Here is a 24,703-nt window from a genome sequence, read left to right as displayed (position 1 = left end):
TAATACATTTGGGTAATTTGAAAGCTATTATAATAAACAGTACCTGTATCAACTTCTAATTCTGCCACAACGACGAGGTAATGTGGGAGTTTCACTGGGTAGTTTCGTCACATGAAAAAATGAAGATTGAATTGACCACGAGCAAAGCGTCGTGTGCTCTTTAATAAGCAAAGCTTGAATGTGATACGGTTGTTAAAACACGAGTTTACGGTTTTAAGAAGGCGTGTTAGTGCGATTGCATAATGCGCTGGTGTTACACATTTAAAAAAAATGGGGTCTATCATGTAACCATTGGCAGCAGAAGCGTAATCGTGAGAAAGAAGTCCGTGTTTCCGCTGCATTGATGCGTAGCCCGAAGTCCATGACGATTGTCGTTGGAGTTGTAAGCAGCAGAGTCAACTCCGAGGACAATACAATTTTAATTTTTGTCACTTAAAAGTTACACAATGAAATTCCTGCCTTAGCCATTGGTGCCAGAATTTGAAGTTGATATAGCTAATGTGTTTAATGACAGTTTGATCCGTTACGGTGAAAATAATTTGATTCAATATATTTTATTACTTTTTGCCTCAAAATCTTACGCCTATTTATCTTGTATATTTCGTACTTTAAGACCAAAAACGCGTATTTTCAAATGATACGAAGTTACTTATTTAAATGTATTTCTTTTAAACGTATATTCTTGCTCAGATGAATAGTTTTAGCCATTGTTAAACAGTATTATTGTTTGATGAAACTCAAAACAAATTTAAGTTTTGTTTTATTAATCTACATCAGTATTTTTCTACCGCCGGTCAGCAGAAAAATATTTGACCGCATTCAAGCCGGGGCAGTTGATTATGGGTGGCATTTAAATAGTAATGTAGTTACTGTACGTACTCTGTTACGTACAATAACTATAGATAAGCACACGTAAGCGTATAAATAATTCATAATTGCATATAATTAATTACTCGGGTCACAATTTTACAGCTCTGCGATAAGAAAAAGGCTGAAATACACAAATCTACATCACAGCAATTGTTAATGCTTATATAATCGATTAACGAAAAAGCCCTATTGAAATAACTTTTAAAAGTATGAAAATATACTTTTAAAATATTTTTATTTAACAAAAATAATTCAAATAATTTCATCTGTCATGACACTATGATTAATGTTTTTCATAACATTATTAGGATATCTGATAAATTTTAGTAGGAACTTTGAACAATACCAATCATTTTGTTTTGAATTTAAAGTTATTTAAGTAACAAAATTTTAAAATATATGTATGGAAATTTAAAATTTCTATCCAAATTGTAACCTAGTTGGTTTAACTAAATACTTTAAAATGAAGTACAGTACATAAAAATTGATTTTATTGAATTGTAATATTATTTATTTTTTCAATTAAAAAAAAGTCTTATAGAAATAATAGTGCTATGTTAAAAATATAAATAGATATTATCAATATTATGAAATTTTCATAAAATTAATATACTTGTATTAATTTTATACAGTACATTTACAAATTATTTATAGTAACTGTACAACAGATTCTCTTTCACACAAAATGAAAAATAAATAAGATGCAAACATGCATTCCATTTATGTTAAATGTAAGTTTATACAAAACATGTATTTGCATTTCTTGTAATCCTATTAAATCTTCTTTTCCAAAGAAAAAAAAAATATAACATATTTCCATTATTAAGCTACATATATACATTAAATCAATGTAAACATATCTATACAAAAGTATATACACTTATTACTCTTCCAATATTTAAAATTTTTTAAAAACATCAATTAAATTTAACCTAAATTTATTCAATATTAAAAATGATTTATTTAAATAAATCATATAAATTATTTAAATAACTAATGTGATTACTTAACTACAAATTTCATTTCTGTAATTAAAGAAGAAATTTGTAGAAAGCAAAATACTCTTCAGACGTTGCTGCAATTAATCACTTTGTATCTTCATCACCTTTTACTAGTAACTTCTGAGGATAAAATCTGCAGTTTTCTGAAAAAAAAAAACATATTGTTACTAATTTGAATGTATTTAGATTACTATAATTGCATAAAGCATCATTTTATTTAACAAAATTCTGAACTTTTTTACTGGTTGTTAATAAGTTAATCTAGAAGTTTTAAAAAATAAAAAATAATTCAAACTATTTTAACTTACCTGTTTTGTTTATTACTAAATATTTTAGGATTTTGTTATGGATTATTTTGCTTCATGCAATTATGATGATTAGCCAGGTAAGAGTTTGAACAAGAATGTCAGTCATAAGAAAAACTTAGTAAAATAATTTCAGTTTTTATTAGCAATTGAGGACTATGTCCAATCAATTACTATTTAATAAAATGCTACAAGTAATAATTTAAAAATATTTAAAAGCTATCGTAATTTTTGAAGTTTACTATTTTGAAAATAATAAAATATCCAGTTTAAAGAATTTGTTTTCAATTTAATCATAAATCATTACTTGTAGCATAATTTTCATTATTTTCATTTCTTAATTTGTGATGTTGCTTGGCATTCCTCAAAATGGTCAAGGAATTCAAGATGAAGATTCTTTGGAAATGTTTTCTTACAACCAGGACATTCTAATTCATTTTTGTCATCATCTGATAATGAACATTTGTTTACTTCATCTATTATAACAGGTTCCCATGATGAAGGAGCAGATAAACTTTTTCTATGTTCACTTGGATTATCAGCCACTAAAACAGCATTTGAATAGTTTGTATACTGTTTACTTTCTCTCTCTTGCAAATTAAACTGAAAAGATTAATTTTATTATTATTATTTTTTAAAAGTGAAGTGTATTATTATAACAAATTAAATGAACATTTTACTTACTTCAAAATTATTAACTATGCCACTACTTGAAGGTGCTGAAGGTTTCAACTTCTGCCAAAATGTTTTTCCTAAATTAGAAGATCCTCTAGAAGTTTCTTCTATCTGTTTTAATCTTTCTTTACAATTAGAAAGCTGGAAAAATTTTTAAGAAAATAAATTGTTATATTTATTTTTTTAAACGAATTAATAAAGAAAATGATATAAATCAACAATGAAAATACATACTTCTACTTTTGTTTCATTCAATTCTTCATTTAAGTTGTTTATTTTTTCTAGTGCAACCAATCTTTCTTGTTTCTCAGCTTCCCAATCTTCTTTATATGTCTTTATCTATTTAAAAAAAAATCACTTTTAATTATAGTTCTTATTTTGCTAAGAAATGTATTAAAACGATAAAATTTTATATCCACAAATTCCAATTAACAATTATATATAATTTTCATTTATCTTACATATATGCTTTTATAATTTTGTCAATCAAAAATTGGAATAAAATTTTTTGACAGTCTTTTAGTCCAATTTGAAAGTAACAATACACAATTCTATAAATTTACTCTCTCCTCTGCCTAGGAATGATCATGACTAGTCTATTTGATTATATTGTTAAACTAATTGAGATTACTTTAAAACATCTGCAAGTTAGAAGTATTAGTGGTGTTTAAGAATTTTCTAAATCTTCCATTAATATTTTTTTTTCCAAATAAAGAATTAAATAACTAATACGATGGAACTTATAGTAAGTTTATTAGAAGTATGTATTAAGTTATATGTATGCCTATGAACTAATTTTATTATATTAATAATAACTGGTAAGTAGTACAATAGCAAAATTCTGAAGACTAAGGACAAAGTCAAATTTAAAAAATTTTATCATCTCTACATTATTAAAAAATTCAAAATTTTATTAATGTAATGTTTTCATATAGTGTTGTTTTAATAAAAGCTTATTTAATACTATAAAAGCATTCTTTCATTTTCTAAAAAAATAAAACTAAAAATACCCCGACTTTATAATGAAATGTTAATAATATTTCATTGTAAAGTTTTAATGTATAATATTGCATTTTTAATTTACATATTTATATTAGATACCTAAATTAAACATTGCATTGAAGAATTTGGATAATCAGATTAATAATAATTAATCTGAAAATCATACTAATGTTTTCTAAATTCTAAAAAATGCTTATAATATGACAATGGAGGTTTTAACAGTGAGGAGTAGGAGAGGGCACATATAATTGCTGATCAATAAATTTGGTCACTGTAAATTAATTTTTGAGTTCAAAGTACATTTGTTTGAGATCAGATTTGTAATCACGATATAGTTTAAAGACAATTTCTTAATATTCGACGTTTCAAAAATTTTGATTAATATCAGAAATACAAAACAAAAAATGCCACTTCCTTAAATAACATCCTGACTACTTTCCTGATCCAATTATTTAAGAGAGTACCTCTCTCTCTTATTCTCCCCTAGAGTTTGGGACCTCTTAAGTCATCATCTTAATGGAATGGTTAGTTTGTCTTTTAAAATGGTGAAATAGAACTTCGTGGGATAACAGTACCTGCAATTCTAACATGAGGACTTCATCTTTCTTCTCATTTCTGGTTAATTCTAATTGATGAATAATAGCTTCCTGAATCTGTCTAGATTCTTCTAATTGTTTCTTCAGGTGACATATTTCCTTAACTGCATTTTCATATCTTTGCTGTATGGCAGATTGTTCTCCCACATGTTCCAACTGTGAATCACTGTGTCGACATCCTGCTTTTAACTTCATATGTCTTCTTTCCTTTATTGGAACTTCATTATTGAATAGAAGATGTGAAACAGGTTGTTTATGTTGTTCATGAATAGCTTCTAGAAGACGCTGTAGATGATCTTGTCTTTCATGATTATATTTTTGCCATCTTTTGTTTACTTCAGTTACCTATTTGGATAGAAATTTTAAAAAATACATGATCGAAATGTAATACTTAAGAACTGAAATTAAACTTGTCTCATATATAAACTCACAAAAACCAATTAATAAAATAAATACAGATGTCAAACAAAATTAATAAAGGAGATAAAAACAAATATATAAACATTGGATATAAAAACAGATTTATAATGAAATATTTCATAATTCTTCTAGCAATTATACTTACATCTTTTAATAATTGTCTTAGTTTCAAATTTTCAGCACGAAGAACTAAATTCTTCTTATCTTCTTGTCCTGATATACATTTAGAATGTGTTTCTTGATTTGATTCTTTAACTTCCTGTGAAAAGTTTTAATTAAAAAAATATTCATTAATGCATCTTTAAAGTAAAAATTTAATTCATTAAACAATAAATAAATAAACCTAATGAATCATTTTCGACACTAAAGTCCTAAATATATACTTACATTTAGATGTATTTTGCGCAATTTGGAATTCTCAGTTTTTAATGCAAGAATTTCTTCTTCTAATTCTAATATTCGATGATTGATTTCTTCTGTACTTTGTTCACAAGGATCAGAAATACACTGGTTTAATAAAAATATTAAATTATAAATAAACTTCTCAATGCTACCTTATGTAATATATATATTAAAAATTAGAAAGATATTCCAATAAAAAGTTTTCTTTAATAATGAACAATTCATTAGTTCATACAAACTAAAATCTGGTTGCACAATTATACTAAAAGTAACTGGTTTGGAAATTTCACAACAATTTTATTCCCAAAATTTGTAAATTATCAAGAAATCTATTTTACAACTTAAACTGTGGTTGATAAGTTATACTATATTTACTTTTTTACATATATGACTAATTCAGGGAAATTCCTATTAGTTAAAATGATAAATTTTAAGACAACAGGAAGCGTTGTCAATTTAAGATGTGTTATAATTTCCTGTTTACATATATATATTACGTGCTTGAAGACTGCACTTTTAACTTCAATTTATGTACTTTTAACATTAATTATCTGCTACATTGATAATTAAAATAAACTTATTAAAACAAATAACTTTTCTGTTTTAATACTTTAGTATTTAGATAATATCAAAATAAGCACAATATTTTTAAAAAAGTTTTTATTACTATTTATGACAGTTCATATTCAATTTTTACAGCTATAATAGAATAAGTCAATTTTGAAATTATGATATGGTTTATATAAATATTTACATTAATTCAAGTTTTTGATCAGTTGTTTTTGTAACAAAACACTGAAAAATATCAGAATCTGTTTCATAAAATGCTTCAAGTAATACCTTTGTCTTTATATCATTATATATAGAAATACATAAACATTTAATAATAATGCCACATATTATGCTATTCTGTATAAAGCAATGTATCTACAAATCTATTATTTAAAATTTAATTTTACTTTCTTTAAAATATGAATTTTATGTTATATATTATAACATTGCCCACTGGGAACATTACAGACATAACTGCAATATTGTTGATTTTGAGGTATGTGCACCATGAGACTTCCAATCATTTAAAGTAAGATGTATGCCTCATGTCATTATTCCATCATAAAATCTTCAAAACTTATTAAAATTTCTCTGCTTTATTGACATAACTACAATTTAAAAAATTGTATACTAATTTGAAAGTTAAGGAAAACTAACCTACTAGAACACCTTCAAATAGAAGGTGTCTAGCTGCAAATAAAAGAATCAATTGGAGGACTCAAATAGTTGAGTAGGAATAAAAGACTGGTTTTGACAAAACAATTCTCAAAATGGTATTTTCGAAGTTCTGTCTCTAATGTTCTCAACAGGCAATATATTGTCTAAAATATATTAGATCATAAAGAAATAGTTAACAATTTTACTCAAATTTGATATACTATTAAATCATAATGAAACCCAACAGAAGTAATTCTATCAAGTGAAATAGTCCATATTAATAAATTAAAAAAAGTATATAGTAAAACAATAATTTAAATAATTTAAAATATTGCTTTTATATACTTTTAAACTTAAAATAATATTTAAATCTTAATATTTACAAATAATTATATATGTATACATGTCAAGAACAGTTATTAATTATATCTGAGCAACTACCATATATTCATTTAAAATCAGTTTTGTTACCCATAAAAACACTTTTGGTATTAGCTCTTAAATTTATAAAAATTATTACAAAATACGGTACAATTAAAACTCCATTTGTTTTAGCAAAGAATAATTCAATAAGCCATTAAGGTCTAATATTATGGACTTGTTTTTGGACTTTATCCCATGGACAAGATAGGCTGACCATAACATTTACAAACTAACAGTGGACACATTTCAGAATCAGTGAAAATGGAGTCTAAAACTGATTGAACATCAGTTATTTTTAAAAAATTTATTTATTGATCTATAAATTGGAAATATTATATTGGAGTTTTAATAAAATTGCTCTATTCAAAAACTGATTCTACAATGAAATATTACAAACAAGCAAAACCAGGCACAGTTCTTGTTAATTGGAAACATCTAGACACCCTAACTAAGGTTTTTTTTTTTTATCAAGCCCATTGCGAGTTTGACCAGGTCTGCAATGGATTGGCTGGGTGGTGAGAGACTAGGCCCAATATTTGTGGGATGCATCACCTCCCAAAAAAGTTCCTGGGATTTTCTGACCAGACCAGATTCATTCTAGATCCTCAAAGAGTGCCAGGTTGACACCTTTACTAACCTCTTGGTTATCTGGCCTAACATTTTAAATTAGTAGATCATTGCTAATGATTATTTTAGAATATATTTTTGTTTACTTTTAAACTACACAAACTAATGTTCAATAACTTATAATTTCTGTTCAAAATCACTGATGAATAGCAACATTTTGCATATCTTAACAAAAGTCATAGATGTCTTATTAATATTATGGCTCATATTCTTTTCAATATTGTAGTATTTTATACTGACAGGTAATATCATCAAACTCTAAAAATAAAAAATAAAAAGTACTTTATAATAGCTTCATTCTGTATAAATCTTTATTATAACCATTAAATTTTTCAAAAAATAGAATGGATCAGCTAACTCCTTAATTTAGTAATTATTGGATGGTTGTGCTAATTACATATATAAGTGAAAAACAGATTATCTGTTATGAGTTATGTTTATGCAAAACATTCATATGAAGTATGTAGCAACCAATGAATCAGGAAACAAAAATTTCAGATATATTTATGTAATGATGAATGTGCAAATACCAGTTACTCATTTTCTACAATTTTTTCTAGATTAATTGTTCTAGAACATGATAATCACAATGACTTGTAATTTACATTTGAACTGAATTTTAACTGTATTTTAAATAAGTACAGAATTACTTCTGTACTTTACAGAAAACTTTAAATATTCTGGAAATTAAGTGCTAATAATCATATTAACACTCATTTTCTACATTAATTTTGTATGCATAATAATAATAATAATAATAATAACTGTTATTATGCACACAGATTTATGTTTACACATCATTCTTTTCTTTCTTTAAACATAAGATTATTAAACTTACTTTACGATTTCTTTTTGTAGCACTTTTTTTCATCAATTTCTCAGCCATAACAGTACATGTGGCGGCAGTAATTTGTAGATTTCTTCCTAATTCGGTCGAATCGCATCTATTATCATCAAACGTCCTCGATTGTAAATTACAATCCTCGTTAATTACTTGACTAGTATTCATTTCTGCACACATATGAACAAATAAAGATGATCAGCAACAACAGAAAACAAAAAATATATCTAAAACTCAACGATTTAAACAACGGAAAACGTTCCGAAAACCTATCACATACACTTATATAACCCACATCACTTTTCAATGACGTTTGGGTTTTCCCAGTCATGACGCTTGTTTTGTTTTCCTCCTACGGCCAATCAACGTTCTCCCTGTCTAGTGTCGTAATCCTGATTCATTGGATAACGGTCACGTGACATTTAAAAATGTACGAACTTCTTCACACATTATTTTATATTCCTACTATTCACACCAATAATATAAATTATTTTAAATATTAAAATATTAATTTACAAGAAAAAAATTAATTGGTAAGTAATTATTACAAATTATTTATTTATTTTTTAAATTTATAATCTTAAAATTAGCTTCAATATTTCATATTATTTAAAATAATAATAAGAAGAAGAATTTGAAATTCTATTACGTAATAAATGAATTAAAACGATTAACCAATCGGCAGAAATCTTTTATTAAAGCGTTTTTACTTATTAAAATTTTATAACGTCATCTTATCTCCTATTGGCTAATTCTTATATTTCAATTCATTAATTAAATCTGTGGTCAATTTACAGTAACGTATTGAATTTCTTAATTAATTGTAAATAAGCTTAGTAAATTTGTATTTGGATCAATATCTTTGACACATTCTCACGTGACTGGTTTTCACATTTTATAAGTACACATCTTTTGCAATACTTACATATTTTTGGCAATGATTTTTTAAAAAAGTATTATGAAAAGCTAATGATTTATATTTTAACTTAAGGCATTTCGAAATTTCGTATACTATTGAGCAAAGTCATCATAAAGAATGAGTGTGTATCTGGAGATGGACCGTGTATCAAATTTCTAAACGGAAATTCACGAAAATGTCGTTCGAAGAAATAAATTAACAATAATTAATATTAAATCTTTCTTTAATAGAAAAATAAAATATTTTCGGGTTTTTAATTTGGATTTTTTAATTACTTTTTTATGATTAAGCAAAACTTATTTAACGATAAAAATCGCCATTTTTATCGATTTCAGTTATGTTTCAGCTTAAAATTTACTTTCATTTTTTCTTTTTATTATTTAAATTTTCAAATTAAATTTTAGTTTTTGATATATTAAAAGAGTTTTAATAATTATCGATAGTTTTTATGGTGGATAAAAAGAATTTTAAAACAAATTTTGTAGTTTTAAACTGTAATCCTTTTTTCCTTATTCATAAATTTTACAAATATCTATGTTAACATTTTCTATTTGATCAAAACTTTAGTATTATTTTAGATATTAATTAATCAAATATTAATAAATTTAAAAAATAAAAAATGAAGATTAATTTTGCGCAGTTTCTGTCGCCATTTGTAACTTTCTGGAACTTTTTAAAGAACATTTGAATTCGTTAGCTGTTAATTATAACGCCAATTAAAACATATTTATCCTGTAAATTATATAAATGTAATTTTTTTAATTTAATAATATTAAAAATATTATTATCTTCCATTTTAATTAAATGATCGTTTAGATCAATAGGTTCTAAATTTTGAATATTCTTATTTTAATAAGGAAATCTGAAAACGAAGCTTCATTTTTAGCATTAAAATAGTTATAATTGTATTTATATTATTTTTTTAATGCTTAAAACTCTAAGAAAATATCCAGGAAATGCTTCATTTGTTAATTAAATTAACAGTAATTTCATCTTAAATTTTTTTCCATATATTTCGCTTTAATAGATTTTTAAATATCTATTTTGAATAACGATCAAGGTAAAGTATAAGTTGAAATTTAGTTTATATTTATCATTTTCTAAAATAATTTTTATTAAAATATACTTAACTATATACCACAATAGTCACTGAACTCGTATGTATATTATCTGTTTATTTTTTTTTTAAATTTTAGTAAATTATAAGCTGAATTATGAAATATATTAACTCATTTATGCGCATTTTTTAAATAGAAAATTAATAAAGAGATTTATTGTAAAGTTATCCATCTGAATTTATTCTTGATCAGTTAAGTAAGATAATATTAAATTTAATTTATAATTAAGTATAGCCGTATTATGTTATATAATATGTAATAATATATGATTATATAATTAGAATAATATAAGTTAAATATCAATATTGTATTAAGTTTATACCAAATTTCAGGATGTACCGACGCAAAAACGAAATCAAAACTGAAACTTCTGTTATTTTCATTAATCCATATTGCTCGGGGAATATTATACTTTTGTAATTTAAAATCACGTAACAGTTAAATCATAATTACATTCTTATTTATTAAAGAAACTTTAATATATAAAAATTAAATCCTCACACTTATTACGAAAGTGTTAATTTTTAAGTAATATAATGAAAATTAAATTGATTTATGTGAATAAAATAGGTATTTTTTAATGAAAATTGTATATTAAAAATATGTTCTTACGTAAAAAATAGAAATAAAAGTGAAATTGTCAAATACATGAATACATTACTTCACAATCTTTAAATCTATAAAACAGAATTAACGCATTTAAATTTAAATATGTAACTACCGCAAGTATTAATATCTTCAGTTAATTTTTTTTATTATTATTTTAAGAAATATTTGGTTTGGGTTTTACAATATTTGAAGAACAAACAATTCTCTGTTTTTAACAGCTGCAAAAAATATCGTTTCAGATTAAAAGATAGACGGAAAATACCACTCCTGTCTTACTTATACTGTGGCTTAACCCAAATGAGCCTAATTATACAAGTTCACCTAGGTTAAAGTTTGTTATATATAAGGGCGGTATTTTACTTTTACAAATTCATAAAAGGAAAAAAGTTTCAAAAATGATCTCATCAATCTAATGTAAATTGGTTATGCATAAAGTATGCGAATTAGGTGAGAACAGATGCCAGTAGCACGACTTTTAAAGAGGAAAATGATGTCAGGGTTATAGTTTTGTAAAAGGAAAGCAAAAAGTAGGAGATAACGAGGGTGGAAACCTTTTCTTCTCGACAATCTTTTTAGAATATAATTTGTAAAAGATAGAATCGAATTTTGATTAAAAAAAAAAAAAAAAAAAAGTAGCTTCGCACGAATCTTCCAATTCCATTTTACATTTAAAGTCCTTTTGTAGTCAAAAGCACGTTGAAATAAACAATTTATTTTTATTATTCAAAAGAAATTTAAAGTGAAAAACGGATGAAAGTATAAAAAAATAATATCATCACCATTTATAATTCAATTTAACTTACTATTACTAAATATGATAGATGATTTATAATTTGTGCACAGCTTTCTTTAGAAACGGAATATTGAACAACAATACTTCATTTCTTTTCTAAAAAATAGGAATTTTTTTAAAAATATTCTTTAATAAATCAAATAATTTCATGATATAATTTTTACTTTACTTCTCGACATAACCTACTTATGTGTATAGACCTATAAAATGCCGTAGTAAGGCTAAACTGAATTCTGGATAAAGCAAGGAAAAATTTCCAACATGAATTTATACATGTTGCAATTATTTCAGTAATATAAAGTACAGCGTCATATTTACTATTGATAAAAATTAAAGAAAGTTAATAACATATTTTTCTATATGTTTTTAATTTTATTATTTAATGAAGTCAAGATGTATTAAGTATTAGTAATGATAGGGTACACAGTTTTTATTATTCGTAATAAAATCTAATTTAAATACGTATCTTAGAATTGTAAATAAATTAATTAACAACAATAAATGCTATTTATGGATCAAAATATTGTTTTTTGCCCTATAATAAGAGATTAATCTAGGTTTATAAATACAAAACAGAGTTGTGCAAAATTGTAATGTTTATATGTAATTTTTATTTATTATATATTCATATATAAAAAAAGTTATTAAAACTGCTCATATGTTTTAATAGAGTAAAGATTAAACTACGTTATCAATTTATTTAATTGTATGACTCATTGGACTGTCCCATTGTCACGAAGGAAATAATATTTCCTTTAGAACAAATGAGTAGTTCGTTAATGAAGCTCAAAAGCGATATACAGAAGTTTCTATAAATTGTTTTACTTTCCTAACTGAAATTCACGCATTAATGAAATCATATAAATACTAGTAATAATTATTATTACTTATTGCTATTTATAAGTGAAAAATTAATAGTAAAATTAAACTTTATAAACGTCCGTTTAATATAAATTGCCTTTTTTATATACTTAATTTTTTTATGTTTAACATAATACGTAAAGAATAATAAAACTGTAATATAATATTTATAAAAATCTGGTAGTTAGAATTTCTAATAGGCGATCTAATTTACTAGTCATGTGTAAATATTATTTTGTAGATTTTTATATATTTTATCTTCTATAAAGAATATAAAATAAGCATTAAAAAATTCCACACGTAACGAATCAGAATCAAATTTTCGTCTACGAAGTGCAATCTAGTTACAATCTATCAATCATACAAGTTTAACATCGCACTCCAACAAACCGGAAATGCTACTTTTATTTCTCTCTCTTCGAAGATTTATCGAGGATTTCAACTACTTACAGCCAAAAACGGCCCTATATATATACTGTATAGGCCAGGCCTGGCCAACCCAGTGGCCCGTCACGTTAAATTGTGTGGCCCGCTAAGCAATATTATATATCTATTAAAACTTGTTTCCCGTTATTTGTATACCAAAACAATTAAATAAATGAAAATTTGAATGTTTCATTGTTATAATGCACAAGTGCGAGTACGAATTCTTGGTATAACAATAAAATCTTATTCATTTTGTATTTCTTTTACTTTTAAAAGCATGTTTGCCTAAATTGTGGCCCACCGTAATTTTACGCATGATCAAAGTGGCCCGCGAAACAATTTGGGTTGGCCAGGCCTGGTATAGGCGAAAAAAGCGACGTCCAAGACCACGCGCTTTCGAGGACCTCGCAAATTTGATAGCATCTTTTAATATTTAAATCATAAAAGTAAGTAATCGTTGAAAATATAATTGTACTGCTATCTGTTACATTTGCAAAACGATCATTTTCAAACTTAAAATTGATCAAGAACCACCTCCAACCTGTCCAGAGATACTTTCTTCAGTTTCCATCTTGTCCATTGAAGGAGATATTGCTACACAATTTGCCTTATGTTTTTTTTTTATAATAAATTAATTTAGCGCTGCTTAAAGCATGAAAACAGTTTTGTAGGTGAATTTCTGTACACATATTGAATTTACCAATTCATTGTAAAACTATTATACTATACAGTACATACTGTATTTTTATTACTTTCTTTTGTGTTTTACTTTTTTTTTTGTATTAAAAATGTTCATACAGTATTATTGTATACCTCTACCTACAATACTGAAATATCTAATACAATAAATCTACCGCTCTTTTAGTGAGTCTTAAAACAGAAAATAAAATATTTAGGAATGATTTTCATTAATAAAGAAACATTCTAAAAATTTCATTTGTTCAAAATATAAAATGCTAAAGAGGTTCTCTAAGAGGCAAAAGGGACCAACTTTACTCCTGGGCCCCATACAAGCTCTCGACACCTTGCTTAGGACTTGGCAAATTCCGGACTGCCTCTTCTTACAGCACATTTTTATTTAAAAGTTCGTCCCAATTTGCACATATTTTGATAGTAGTTATATATTTATTAAATATTATCGTAATTACTTTCGTGTTTATAATAGTTTGAGATAAAAATGATTCCTACACCAGTGATAATTACTGGCGGCGCATTTAGTACAGCTACAGTGAGGTTTTATGTTACCTTTTAAAATTTATTTTCTTAAAAAATTTGATCTGTAAAGTATTATTATTAAACTGAAAATAATTTTCCTGTTATCACTCACATGACAAAATTATTAGTTTAGAAGACCTATAATCATTTTTTCAGATTTTTCAATTTTAATTATAGACAGAGATATATGTAATTAAATATATAATAAAATATATATTTAATATTTAGACTATATACCAGGCATGGGCAAATGCGGCTCTTGCTGAAAGTGTTAATTTCTGTTTTTTATTATTATTTTTAGAATTTTATTTTTATAATTTTGTGAAAATATGTTTATTAAAAAATTTCAATATTTGTTTTATATTATATTTATATTATATAATAAAATCGCTCGCCTTACCATACTATCCGCTACGACAGTACAGAACTGTGGCTCCCATGCATTTTGCAAAACTTACATTTCGGCTCCCACTGAACTCTTGCTTGCCCACCCCTGCAATATACTTTTACATATATTTTATCCGTTAAACTTTCAATAACAGTAGATTTTGTCATGTTCTTAGTATAATTATTTTTTTCAGTTTTTTTCTTTGGTCCAGACTCAATTTTGTTGGAAAGTACAAAAGGGCAATAGATTAATGTCGTCACATATACTTTATTCTGATTAATTTCATCAGATGTTTTTCTACGATAAAATTAAAAATCGATAATCAAAACGGAAAATTTCCATTAAAAGATAATAGTCACTACGTAATAATTCTTAAACTGGAAACTTTCTCAATTAATCGATGCAAATAGTCAAATATTTAATTTTTCTCCCCATTAAATTCTGAAATTTAGAGACTGATATTAGTTAAATGCTGAAATGCTGACGAAGCATTAAATTCTAATTATATAGTCTACTACAGCGCTTCGCGACCCCCCAAATAGTAAATATAAATAAAATTAATATTTCACGATTCCCACCCAAAGGAATAATAACAGTAAGCCTTACTATTACTAATTGAATTTTGACTGTAATTATAAATGTAAATTTTTTTTAAATATTATATAATCACATTGTACTTTTTTTTCTTTTAACTCTTTCCGCCCTGTGGGCACTAAGAGGGCCTCTTATAGCAAGCCCATTATGGGTTCGGCCAGGCCCACAATGGGGCGGCCGGGTGGTGAGGGACGGAGACCGACATATCCGGACGGACCACCCCCCGAAAAAATCGTGGGGATTTTTCGACCCGTCCGGATTCGATCCCGGGTCCCCCAGGACGGCAGGCTGCTAACCTTGACCGCTCGGCCATCCGGCCGCTTATCACAGTGTACTAATTTTATACATTAAGAAAATACCGACAGTATAAAAAATGTAATACAACTACAGTAGAGAGTCGTAAATCGGAATCAATTGGGGACTGTGGGTTGTTCCGATTACCCATTATGTACGAAAAAATACATTAATCTGTCCGATGTTCAAATTTTTCTCCGTTGCGTGTCGCTTCGTGTTGAATTTTTCTCCGTTGCGTGTCGCTTCGTGTTGAATTTTCGTCGATTTTAAGCCTAACGAAAATTTTTATAATAATAATCGAGGCTATCGTATCGTTAAAAATTATTTCTGCATTTTGTACAAACAAAATAAATATATTGAAGAATATAAAAACATGAAAATTATACTTTAGAAGTAAATTTAGTATCAAAAACGTTCGATTCAGCACGACACAGTCCGACTGAAAATCGTGCCGATTACCGGCGATTCCGATTACCAGTGTTCCGATTAACGACTCTCTACTGTATTCCTATTATTATATGTCGTTGCGTTTATAGCGACGGGTATGAACATGCATGTATGACGTGAACATACATGAGCAATTTACAAGTTTCAACTTGATGTGTACGTGCTCTTTGTAATTCGATCCACGTATGGAGAAAATTTTAAATGAAAAACAAATGCAACCATTACATTAATTTCTTTTTTTTACACGTGTACTTATCGTAAGTAAAACGTTTATAAGTTTATAATAAATTATTTTTTTCTCAAAATAATTTCATTATTGTCTCGCGACCCCAGGTTGAGAAATGCTGGTCTACTACATAGGCTATATTAAATCTTTATATTTTAAATTAATTTTTAAAGCTGTTCTGATATGTTGAATCTTATAATTTAAAGGTTTTAACGAATGATTATTTATTTTCTTTTTAAATATTAAACAAAGCTTTTAGTAAATGCACGCGAATACGTATAAACTATCTTTTATTATTACAGAAAGAACTATTAAAATTTGATTTTTATATTTGTTATTTTTTAAAATTATTACTGTTTTGTCTTTTGACGAATCTTTACAGACTTTGTTTTTAAATTTGTCGGGATTTCGTATTGTTTACCGGCTGAATTCACGAAAATGTTTCTAAAATAACGACGATATTTTGTCGTTCTAAAGTGTAATGAAGTTTGAACTTATTCGCCAAACATTAATTAAACGTAATGTAATTAAACTGGGTTTTTCCCGACAACCGCAGAATGTTGTTATTCATCATTTCAAAATGGCGGAAGAAACAGTTCATGGTCAATGTCGAGAAGAAACATTTACTTCGAATCTACTGTTGATATTAAATTACAGTTTTTAAACTTATTAGATATTATTGTTTATCAATAGGAGCAGTTTTTAATTTAATCGACGAACATTGTGTAGAATATATAAAGATGTAGGCTACTAGAGCAGTGATGGTGAACCCATGACCCGCGCGACGATTTCATGTTACGTGCATTGAATGTTTAGAAAGTATTAGGTTTCTATAAGTTATGCAAAGTTTTAAAATCTATCAAATATTTTTTCATTTGTAGTGTGAGAGCAATGTCCTTAAAGCTATGGAGAAAAGTCTTAAAGGCTACTATGAACCTTAAGCGGAGAAATTATGCAAAATAAACAGCACATTTCCCATTAAATAGAAATATTTGATTTCATTATAATCACATTATTATTTTCTTTTAACTTATAGACTACAGAATTTATTGTTATTTTTCTGATACAGATTTTACACGATAAATCGAGTAAATTTGTAATAATTGTTTATTTTTATTTAATTATTCAAATTAAATATCGCCATCGCTGTACTATAGAGTTAGAAACACGCTATTCCAGTGCGTGGGTACTCGTACAGTACAATATATTTTAGATCAAACTTTTCTGTAGTTTATAGGAGATGATAATCACATTAATCAAGTAACAACATTCAGATATAGTCAATACATGTGGACAGCCGGATGGCCGAGCGGTTAAGGTGGGAGTTTATTGCTCGGGAGACTAGGAATCGAATTCAGACTGGTCAAAAACCCCACGGAACCCATACTGAGGAACCCATGAACGTGATGATGAGATTTGCATTCTTAGATATAAGACACTTCGTTGCCATTTTTGAATATAAATGACTACGGCTTTACTTTCATTTATTTACTTACTTTTGTGCTGACACAAAGATTATATTAACTCTGCTCAGTAGCTTGTATATAAAGAAATCTTGAAGAAAGTATCTCGAATCTCGTATCTTGTAGAAAATCGTACTTTCTTAAAAATAAAATCTTCAATAATATATCACAAACCATAAATTAGTTATAAAAATAGTAGGCCCTTACATAATTTGTTTTATATTAGCTGTAGTGGTAGTTGTAGTCATTTGTATGGGAGTAAAGTTTTCTTTTCTTAGTTCGATTCTCATCTATTGTTGAGCATTTGATCCAAGCTTTAACGAACAAAAATCAGTTTTAACGCTGATTAATAATTTCTAAAACCGTTATTGGAATTCCATTGTGATTTTTCGATTTTAATAGACTTTTAATTATTATATTTAGGTTATTAACTAGCATAAGATTATAAATAGGGCTTATATTTGAAAGTTTCATTTAAAATTTTACTGATTTATATTCTAAAATAAACGAAACCTGAAACAGCTGTTCTTAAAATATAGCCATAAAACGGGATTTTTCTTAATCCGAATTCAAGTTTTCGAAGTTAGATTGCTGAATTCGATAAAAGAATAAATTACTTAGCCGCTGGCTCTAATAGATGACTTTACGAATTTAATTGTCCCGTGTTTCTTGAAATTTCTCTCATAAGTTTATAAATTAAAAGCGATTTTTAATTTTAATCTTAAAACGAATCCATAGAACTTAAGAATAGTAATTTCTTAATATTAAACAATAATAATTTATTGTTATTATATACATTATAATATAATTTTTAATTTTAATGTTGACATAATTAGGTTATTGTCAATTTAAGTTTCTTGACCTTGACTAGTCACTATATTAAAAAAAAGAAAAAAAATTAGAGATATTATCAGACATTCATACAACAAAAACTCTGTATAAAGTGAAGAATCATTAAAAAGATTGCAAAATGTTAAGGACATTGATCTAACTTATTGTTTTTCCAGTTTCTTTTACTTCCCGTTTTTCTGCATTTCAATAGAATAGGGAATTTTCTTTCATTTCTCAAGAATTCATTACAAAAGAATGGATTATTTTACTGAGAAATGATATAGTAACCTCTTGTATACATTCTTAATTCTTAGGATTGTTATAAGAATGCTTTTAAGGTAAATTCGGTGGTTTTCCTAACGGAAAATTTCTATTAAATTACTCCGTCATAGTTTTTTTTATATTATCATTTCTTTGAAAAATTCACGATTTTTGTTTTCAATGTTTATATTAGATTAATTGAAATAGGAATTGTTAACGACAAACGTCTCTGTGTTAGTTTAATCGATACAAAACAATCAAAACATTCGGAAAAACTGCAAATAAAGTGTTTTTTACCTCTATCTTAATGTAAATATTACTCAGTTTAAAAATTAATGAATCATTAAATTACACTAATGTTACAGCTATAGTATATTTTAAGAATTTTTGTTAAATTTTGAAATAATTGCAAGTCATTCTGCGTAATTATTTATCAGAATTACAATTTATAACAATTATTTATTATTTTAGAAATTATAAATTCGAAATTTCAAATTAATAAATATTATTTTAACGGCCAAAATTTTATTTCCATAAAGAAATTTTTAAATAAATTACTCATACTTCATTTAGTTGGGACGAAAAACCAGTAAATATATGAATAATTTTATAATTATTTTTTATTGTTGACTATTCATGAAATTGAGAAATCATTTAATTTATGAATAATACAATTTACATATCCAACAAGTGAGCAAACATCAAGCATGCAAGCAGTATTATGTTATGAATCAAAGATATTTCATTCATCTTTTATTCGTCATTCTATTGTTCTGATTCAATATATGTATATTCTTATTAGTACTGAGCAATTTACTCGAACGTTCTGTGATTTCATTACCTAGACATGGCACTCAGCAACGACAATGATTACGTAAAAAGACACATCGAAACACAAGTTTTGTTTCGGTTTTAAACGAAAATGAAAATTATAATTATGATATGTCGTTTGGCATTCTAAATTACTTTTATTACTTCTTTTTTATAATGAAATTTTATATAAAAATAGAAGTAAATTCTATCTACTTTAGGAATTATTCTAATCATTTCTATCATTGAAAATGTTAGAAGGTGTTGTTATATTTTATTAAATGAATTATATTAAAATCAAAAAATGCTATAAAATGAAATTTATTCATTTTAAATATTTTAATTTTATTTTTGAAATCTTAAATCTTAACAAATCACTGTGTGGAAAGAAAAATGAAAAAATAAAGATGCATTATATAGTTAATTTATGGTTTATAAAATAAAATAAAAATGAGGATTATTAGTTATTGCTTAAAATTTGACACGAAATAATTTACTATTAAATAGTTTAAAGGGGAGAAACCTCTCTTTCTCCCCTCTGGGCAATAAAAGGGTCTTTTAATCAAGTCAAACGTGGGTTTGACCAGACCTACAATGTAGTGGGGAAGAAGGAGTACTGATACATTCAGGATGGACCAATCCCTTCGAAAAATTCCTAGGGTTTTTTTTCAAATTCTCGGATTCGATCCCGAAGTAGGAAGATCAGCCTACGTCTTAATTATCTCAGCCATCTTTACGATATTATTAAAACTAAATTATTATCTATTTAATATTTCCATAAATTTTTATATAAATTTAAAAAATACATTGTTATAATTCGTTACTTAATAACAAAATTAATCGATAATGCAATATGGTTGCCATATTAATACGCTATTAAAAATTATTCTGTACTAAAATTTATGGCAGAAAAAATTATATCCAAATCCAAAATATTGCATCACCGTACATTCAAATATTGCTTTACAGTGTCATTTATTATTTACTAGCTTATACGATAAAAATTCATTTTATACAGTCATAATTTATTTGCTAATAAAAGTATAATAGTTAATATAATAAAATTTAAATTCTGGTAATATAGAATGTTATGTTGTTGAGATTTCAAAGCTTTAACATACTTTATTTAATAGAAATTTTTTAAAGTTTCTAACAGAACTCTGCAAATTATTGGGAAATTTTAAAAATCTTTTCGTTACAAACTTAATATATATTTTTTTAATTCTTACTTCTCCAGCTTTTATATATAACAGGGCTATCGATCAAAAAATACAGTCAAGATTTTTACATTTTTGGACTCAGGGTACCTCGAAACGTCGACAAATTCAAAAAAAGTTAGGGTTTTTTCCTGTATGTAAGGATGTGTGTGTCTGTGTGGAACACGTTTTTGCTCATTCATTTTGAAGCTAAATAACTCCTGTGTGTTTTGTCGAAAATTTCTGAAATTTTGTAGGAGGGTTAGTGTATAAGGAGCATTGCTACTATTAAATTTTGGCGGTTAAAGGTCGAGGGATGGGAAGTAGAGAGGGTGGTGTATCATAACTCAAGTGGGGTCGGACTTAATGAAGGTTTTACTCGTTTTTAGCATTTACTATTTTTAAATAAATCTCTATCCTTAAAATTAAGCTTTTTGTTATTTCATAATAATTAATAATATAAAAATATTTTAAAAATACAATCTCACAACAGATGGCGCCACATACAATTTTAATTTTTTTTGCCTGGTAAGTTACTCAACTTGTTGCTGGATTTTTAAAAATTAGTTTTTGAATTTTTTATTTATGTATAAAATTATTGGTCATATATATTACTGGCACTATTAAATATTTTTTTTATAATTGCTAAATAAATAAAATTAATTTTAATCTGTAGTATAAACACATTAACAATACTATCATGATTATGACAATAATAAATATTTATTTTGTCATAAGGATTTTTTAGAATACAGGAAATAGAGAAAATTATCCGACATATTATACAAAGAAAAATTTTTTGAAATATTTCTTAAAAATTATGTGTTAGAATATAAATTATAATGTATAGTGAATAGTAACAATTTATTTGAGACGTACACACAAGTATAGTTGTTAATTTAAAATTCCTCTAATTATAGTGTATCTTCTTACATATTAACATTTAAAATATATATATTAAATGAATCATTTGTGTATAACTAGAAATATTTCAAATATAATTTTTATAACTGAAATTCTATTGATTCACCGTAAAATTTTTCATAGCTTATCCGCAACAGTTTAAACTTCTCATTTCATTTTCAAAATTGAAATACACTGAAATCTATGCAAACCGGAACCGCACGGTACTGAATATTTTTCTGGTACGTGTGGTTTCCTTTTTATTCTGGTTTAGTTTTACACTGGTTTCATTATATAAATATTCTATTAAAATATTTATATTATTAATTATGTAATCATTCTTATTTTACTGCTTCACTCGATCATTATCATGTTGAATTTTATTTCACTTTTTTCAACGATTTAATGGAATAAATAAAACGAAACATGAAAATTATAATAGGATTCTGCTATGAATTAGAAATGGTTCATAAAATCTTCACATTTTATTAGGTTAATGTTACCTTAGGTTTTAAGATGGCGGCTCGTCTCTGATTCCAGCAAATAGAAGAAGGAAAACAGTGGGGACGCACGTTCTAACCTAACCTAACCTATTCTAATAAATTACCATAATTATTACCAACCAAATTATTAGAATAGGTTAGACTAGGTTAGAACGTGCGTCCCCACTGTTTCCTGTCTTCTGTTTTCTGGAATCAGAGACGAGCCGCCATCTTGGAACTTAAGGTAACATTAACCTTTTATTATTTTCTTTTTCTATCAAAGAAAAAATGCTTGCCACCGTATAGATATAGTTCTTCTTTTCTCACCATATTATGCTTTAAAATGAAAACATTATAATCGTGTTTCGATAATTATTATCAATACTGAATTGTTTTCCTTCTAATAAAAATACAATCACTGATTTGATAACTCGTTCGGATATTGACACTTCTGTTTTGATTTTCTTTCATAATTGCCAATTTCAGTTCTAAAATTCTCTATTATACAAAATAATATATATTCATCGATATTTTTCCCCTGCCCTATGGATAATAAGAGTGCTGTTTGCGGATTTGTTATTGGTTCTACTAAGCCCACAAAGAGGTCAGTTGGATGATGACACTATATACTGTACATTGCCTACATATTCGAGTCACTACTCATGAAATTTCTAAGAATCCGACTTGAACTCGAACCTGGTTTCCCAGAGAGGCTAGTGCCTTTATCCTTTGGCCATTGTATTCACCGTTATAACATTATTTCCTTGATTTATTACCATAGAATAAATTTTTGTTAAATGCTTTTAATACTTATAGTTATGCTGTTATATAAATTTTCAATGCTAAGTATTTTGCGATTTGCTTAATTTCAGGTAAGAATATTTAGAAACGTACTTTTAATTTGAAAAATAATTTTTAAAATAAAAGTTACTCATCTGTTACATTATATCTTTGTATAAATACTGATTAAAACTTTATATTTATTCATCGTTCTCTATATCTGTTTTCATAGTATGGGGTCATAATCAGCTTTTAAAACGGGATTTTACCATCTTTTAAGAATTCCAAATTCCAAGAAAGCATGACGTACATACAAAGAAGTGTAGTTCAAGTTCAAAAGTTCATAAGTCAAATTTATAACTATGTATTATCTATTATTATTATAGTAATAGATTTATATTTATTCTTTACGAACTGTTTTCATTTTTTAAAATATATTTTGTGCATTAAAATATTATATACCATTTAAAATTCAATATTTCACATATGTATTAATTATGTGTGCTTTGTTTTGAAATTGACTAAAGGGAAAAATAATATAAAAATATTTATAAAATAGATTAATTACTTGGGATTTTCAAAATGATTTTCTTATTTAAAAATATTAATTATTATATGATTTTGGAAATACATGAATAGATGAAAATATTGCTTTGTAATGATTATTATATAATTCGAAAATTTTATCTCTGTGTAATTTCCTATTTAATATATCTTCTTGATAAATTTACATTCGGCTATATTAAAATCACATAATTTAACCGATATATATATATTAAATTAATTTTTATAACTTCTGTTTTTAAATGATTAATTATTAAAAGAAATAATGCTATATATGTATCTCATTTAAATCGTTGTTAGAATGATTACATTTAACTATATGTTTTTTTCCTCGTGTATCGCACATTCTTTTGTACGACAATATAATCTTATAATATTGTTTATCACACAGTTACGTAGAATGTTGATTAAATTTTATTATAAAATTTCAGCAAAATATTATATAATTTAAATTTTTAATAAGAGATATTGCTTGATAAGTTGACTGATATTTTATATATTTTACAGGAAATCTGCAGGGTGAGATTTAAAGATACTTCCTGCCTGGCATTTTCATTTAGAGATTCGGGGAACGAAGCAACGAAACGATGCAGTTTATTTTATATTTTTTTTGAATAAAATAGATTTTAATTTGAAATATCTAATTTACGCCTAATTAAACTTCTGTCTGGTTTTTCCAATTAATATCAAATCAGATTTTAATGTTAATATTTCAATGTCAAAATTTTATCTTAAAAAAATTCTTTATTAAAAAACAACAAAGATTATTTTAGCTTCTTAATTATTTTATTTTGTTTTTTAACTACTTTATTTTAAGGAAGTTAAAACACAAAAATATAAAAATTATACAAAGAATAATTAAATTCAATAAATAATTTAAATTACTACAGAAATTTAATTAAAAATTTTATATGCTTTATCTATTATAATATAATTCAATATTGCATACATAAATTACTTTTAAGTTAATACACATAATAAATTATTTTTGAATTGCATGAGATATTTAACATTGAATTTAAATTGAATGCTTATTTTAAAATAATTTTATACATTAAAAGGAAAATATATATTTTATCTTTCTGTAGTACATTTTATGACTCATAAAATAAATTATTATTTTATAAAAATCTTCATTCTTTGATTAAACAA

At 25.8% G+C, this 24,703-nt stretch overlaps 1 protein-coding gene and 1 long non-coding RNA gene across 2 annotated transcripts; one reads left to right on the top strand and one right to left on the bottom strand.

Moving 5' to 3' along the window:
• Positions 1-1,756: 1,756 nt before the first annotated feature.
• On the bottom strand, positions 1,757-8,680 carry LOC136976676 (centrosomal protein of 55 kDa-like). Its single transcript, XM_067272035.1, has 8 exons — positions 8,369-8,680; positions 5,257-5,376; positions 5,015-5,128; positions 4,429-4,794; positions 3,086-3,190; positions 2,861-2,992; positions 2,180-2,779; positions 1,757-2,014 (listed from the first exon to the last, which is right to left on the bottom strand). The coding sequence occupies exons 1-7, from the start codon at positions 8,549-8,551 to the stop codon at positions 2,507-2,509; spliced, it is 1,293 nt and encodes a 430-aa protein (XP_067128136.1). The 5' UTR covers positions 8,552-8,680; the 3' UTR covers positions 1,757-2,014; positions 2,180-2,506.
• Positions 8,681-8,762: 82 nt separating this feature from the next.
• On the top strand, positions 8,763-24,188 carry LOC136976686 (uncharacterized). Its single transcript, XR_010880970.1, has 2 exons — positions 8,763-8,904; positions 24,059-24,188. It is a non-coding gene; the product is annotated as an uncharacterized lncRNA (long non-coding RNA).
• Positions 24,189-24,703: the final 515 nt, after the last annotated feature.

The sequence above is a fragment of the Centruroides vittatus genome, unplaced genomic scaffold (assembly GCF_030686945.1).
Source record: "Centruroides vittatus isolate TY-2023 unplaced genomic scaffold, ASM3068694v2 contig_417, whole genome shotgun sequence".
Lineage (NCBI taxonomy): Eukaryota > Metazoa > Arthropoda > Arachnida > Scorpiones > Buthidae > Centruroides > Centruroides vittatus.
The sequence above is the reverse complement of the archived record's forward strand: the minus strand, read 5'-3'. Positions and strand labels throughout refer to the sequence as shown.